This window comes from Charadrius vociferus, unplaced genomic scaffold (genome assembly GCF_000708025.1).
Source record: "Charadrius vociferus isolate BGI_N301 unplaced genomic scaffold, ASM70802v2 scaffold113, whole genome shotgun sequence".
NCBI lineage: Eukaryota > Metazoa > Chordata > Aves > Charadriiformes > Charadriidae > Charadrius > Charadrius vociferus.
Genome location: NW_009647755.1, coordinates 614,405 through 618,759, shown reverse-complemented (window position 1 = coordinate 618,759; position 4,355 = coordinate 614,405). Strand labels below are relative to the sequence as shown.

The 4,355-nt window shown below is 38.7% G+C and overlaps 1 protein-coding gene across 1 annotated transcript in view; it reads left to right on the top strand.

Moving 5' to 3' along the window:
- The window catches only part of MCPH1 (microcephalin 1), a 137,807-nt gene that overhangs the window by 3,679 nt on the left and 129,773 nt on the right, over window positions 1-4,355 (top strand). Inside the window, exon 4 of the mRNA XM_009882151.1 lies at window positions 1,846-1,937. Coding sequence (XP_009880453.1) covers window positions 1,846-1,937 — 92 coding nt within the window. The remainder of the gene's footprint in view (window positions 1-1,845; window positions 1,938-4,355) is intronic.

Genomic DNA, 4,355 nt, shown 5'->3' with positions numbered 1-4,355 from the left:
CCTTGGGGTGGCTCCCGGGACGGCACCGCCGCCGCCCCCGTACGTCGCTGCCCGCCTCGTTGTTCCTGTCCCCGTCAGCCCTGGGCTGACCCTGTCTGGGTTCTTCCGCGTCTTTCTATATTTCTGCCTCGCTATGTTGCCCCCTTATGTCTCTTTTCTTCCTTGCTATCACCGCCGTCTCTGACGCCTTCTAGCATAAGTTGCCCTTTACAAGACCCGAGCTCCACTCAGGGCTCTTCTAGTTCAAAAAAGTTCTAAACCCTTCCTCATTTTTCTTTTCCATCAGCTGTACAAAAACTACAAAATGCCTTGTCTTTGGTTGGGAGTATGTTTGATTAGCTGGAATTGTCTAATTATTGTAAAATACACCTCTGATCCTACCGCAGGTGCTTGCAGCTTTGAAGTAATGTTCGTCTGAGTTCCTAGTTTGACCTTCACTGAAATGCTCCACCCTGTTTTTCTAGGAGAATTATAACTATGAAGGTTCTAAAATATTTGATGTAAGAGGAAGGTTTTTGTTTAGGGGTTTTGTGTTGTTTTTTTTTCAAGTTTGAGTGCAATATTTTTCAGAATAGAGCAATCAAGAAAAAAAACAACTCTGGCAAAAGCTGCCTGGTCCAACAGTAGAATGAACACAATTAAAAGTGCATTGGAGTAGACTTATCTAAAGTTCCCATGTATATCTGAGTCATAGTACTGATAATAAGACTTTTCCCTGTGGTTTGGCTAAGGAGAGGTTTACGTTCCATATTTCTCTCGTATGCTAAAAGTATTTGTAGCAATTCTAAAAATATGTTATCTTTATAAAAGTACTTCTACTGTTGGAGCCTGATTCTGGCTTTCATTTAGAAAGAAGACATGACACTACATAATAGTGAATCAGAAAGACATACATAGTAACTAAGATAATTAAACAGTGGTGGCCAAGGATGACCCTTTTGAATTGACACTTTCAATTTTATTCATGAGTTCTGAGAGTCGTCTGGCCTGTAGTTTCTGTGAAGTTGTGTTTCGTGAACCGGCATTCTTCCAGTTTTCTGGAACTTTCCTGATTTGTCATTCAAAATGGGAAATTGGCATGGCCAATGGAGCTGTAGGTCACTTTTATGCCTGTCCTAAGTAAAATTAATGAAGGGATTGTTATGAGTTTAATTTGCTTATCCCTCCATGTCAATACATCTGGGTTTGTTTAAAGACCTTCTCAACCAAAGCTGATTTCATTCCTTGAAGAGATTATTAATCTGGTTGATAAAGGAAGCTACTTAAATGTGACATACAAAAATTTACTGAAAGCAGCTGACATGAAATTGTAGTAGCCCCTGTGATATGTACTTAATTTGGGGTGATTCAGTATAAATCAGGTGGAACTTGAAGTCAATTGGAAATTGTCAAGTAATATTTCTGCAGAGTTTTCCTGGGGTTTGGGGAAGGAATAATTCCATTATTATGTTTATTTTGTTATGTTCTGTAACTTGCGTTACATGAATTTGTCTTAACATTTTTATTAATCTGAAGATTAGCAGTGATTAAACAATGACAAGAGTAAGCAGTTATATAAAGATACTGCATTGCTTCTTAAGCTGGTAGTGTGTTTTAAATAGACCAAGTGAAAAATTGTTTAACTAGTATCAAAGTTCTTCATTTGTTCCATTGCAACTAATTTAAGGGACAGAAATACTCTAAAAATAACATTCTGCTGCTAGCATCTGATACGCGGTTTGTTAAAAACTGTATTTGCTACTGAATGCAATATGTATAAAAGCAAAATTTTGTTGGAAAGGCAGTTTGACCAGTTTTACCATAGTATGTACTTCATTATCTGTTGTTTTCTCTCTTCTGATCCAGGTATTTCTGCATTCGTAGACGTTTGGTCATCTAACAGAACAGAAAATTACTCAAAAACCTTTGAACAGCAACTTCTTGATATGGGAGCAAAAGTAAGGAAACTTTTTAAATAAATAGAATAGGAAAGCTCTTAATTACAAACTAGCTTGCTTGTTCTGCTTGACATGTATATTTCTTTGTAGTATGAGTTTTTAATGTGCAGCAAGGAAGATAATCACAGACCTAGGAATAGACAAATGTGCTGTAAAATTCTTACTGGTGACAGATGGGAAATGCATTTAAACCTTCCCTATATCTATAAATCCCTTTGTATAGTAATATGATAGCATGCATTTGTTGTGAAGTGTTGGGCTTGCTGCATACTATGGGCTAACCAAATCAAAGTGTTGAAAAGCTGTGGTTTACAACCTTATGTTGTTTTGTTGTCTTTAACTTGTAGGCAGCTGCTCTGTTGTTACTACAATATTTTTTAACCCAAGTACTATGACATTTTATTCTTCCATTCACTGTCCCACAAATGTGATTCAACTCCAGAAAGTGCTAGTAAAAATTCATCTAAGAGTCTTTGTATATGTCGCAGTGATTTTTTGCATAACGAGTATAGTTGACTTGTAGGTGCAAAATGTGTTTAATTGCCAGCTGTAAAATTTCAACCAGAGGCCAAAGTCAAACTGGCATCCTCCCTTCTTGCACATTATCACTGGTTAATGGAGATTTTTACAGGCGACATCATGTTCTAAATAACACCTGTGTGAACTGCCAGTGCTTTTTAAGTGGGCATGTGTAGGTGTATCTTACCATAATTTAGGAAATTTTGTTAATCACCGCAATGCCTCTCTTTCTGGATGAATTTAGCTGAAATAGCATGACAGAACAGTAGAATAACTTCAGTAGAATAAAAGTAATTGCAATGCTCGATAAATAACTGAAGAAATATTTCTTGTTCTTTTGTGCTGTACTATCAGATCTATGTAATTCTATTCTGATGATATTAGTTTTTTCTCAGAAAATAAGACAACAGCATAAGGCTTCAGAATTCTTCAAGTTGATCAAAAAGTAGCCAGATATGGTGGAAGGTACAGGCAGGTGATACAGATGACCCTATTTAGTAGATCCCCATGATTGAAAAGGGGTAGTCCTGCCTCTTCACTATTCCATACACTTCCCTTTCATTGGGCTGAGCATGTGATAGTAAACTGACTTGGCTCACTGTGTCAGGTAATAAAATTCCAAATTAGTTTCTCACTAGATTGTTGATTCAGACATCTCAAGCTAAAGTCAGCTGAGCAGCAGAGGACATCCAGGTTAAGAGAGGAGACAGGAAAGGAGGGAGGGAGGTGTAAGGTGATGCTCCTCCCTAATTTGGAGGCAAAGCTATATCAAGCATCTGTCTCCTTAGGACATGGACTGTGAGCCAGATAGTAGTATAAGCAAGTAAGCAATTGTATCTGGAGTCATAACTTATTCCAGAAGAAATTCATTGGTCCTGTATACCTAGATACTTAAATATCATGGGGTTTTTTTGTCTTCTGAGAAGTAAAAATTCAGCTTGCCACCAGAAATTTTTCAAAAAGCTGAATAGTTTTCTTAAAGCCAAACATATATCCAATGTGTTGGGAGCAAAGTATAGTGATGCAGTTGAGAGCACAACAGAAAGCTATAGAGCTATTTCCGTTTGGGTGTGCTGAGAAGAGGCTGCTGTAAAATATGAATTGTATTGATTTCACCATGTCAATAATCACAACGGATCAAACAGTTTTATATGTAGGATGTTTAGTCTTCACGAAAGGAAACTTTGTTTGTGAAGAATGGAGTATCTAGAACTAAAAAGTTATCACTTAGTTGTCAGTAGAGGCTGATAACTGAAAATTTGATCAGTTGTACAACGCAATGAAAATGCCAGGTGTGATTTTAGCTGTACTGACTTAAGTTTTCTGTGTTTCTCACTTTTTAAAGTGTTCCCATATAATTTTTTTTTTGTTTGTAGTACCTTCATCCTTCCCTCAAAACTAGAAGTGATCTTTATTCATAGAATCATAGAATGGTTTAGGTTGGAAAGGACCTTGAAGATCATCGAGTTCCAACCTCCCTGCAATGGGCAGGGACACCTCTGACTAGACCAGGTTGTCCAAGGCTACGTCCAGCCTGGCCTTGAACACCTCCAGGGATGAGGCCTCAACTACCTCTCTGGGCAACCTGTTCCAGTGCCTTACAACCCTCAAAGTGAAAAACTTCTTCCTAATGTTTAATCTAAACCTGCCCTCTTCCAGTTTATATCCATTCCCCCTCGTCCTATCACTACATGCCCTAGTAAAAAGTCCTTCCCCAGCTCTCCTGTAGGCCCCCTTTAGGTACTGGAAGGCCGCAATAAGATCTCCCCGGGGCCTCCTCTTCTCCAGGCTGAACAGCCCCAACTCTCTCAGCCTCTCCTCATAGGAGAGGTGCTCCAGCCCTCGGATCATCTTTGTGGCTCTCTTCTGGACACGCTCCAGCAGGTCCATGTCTTTCTT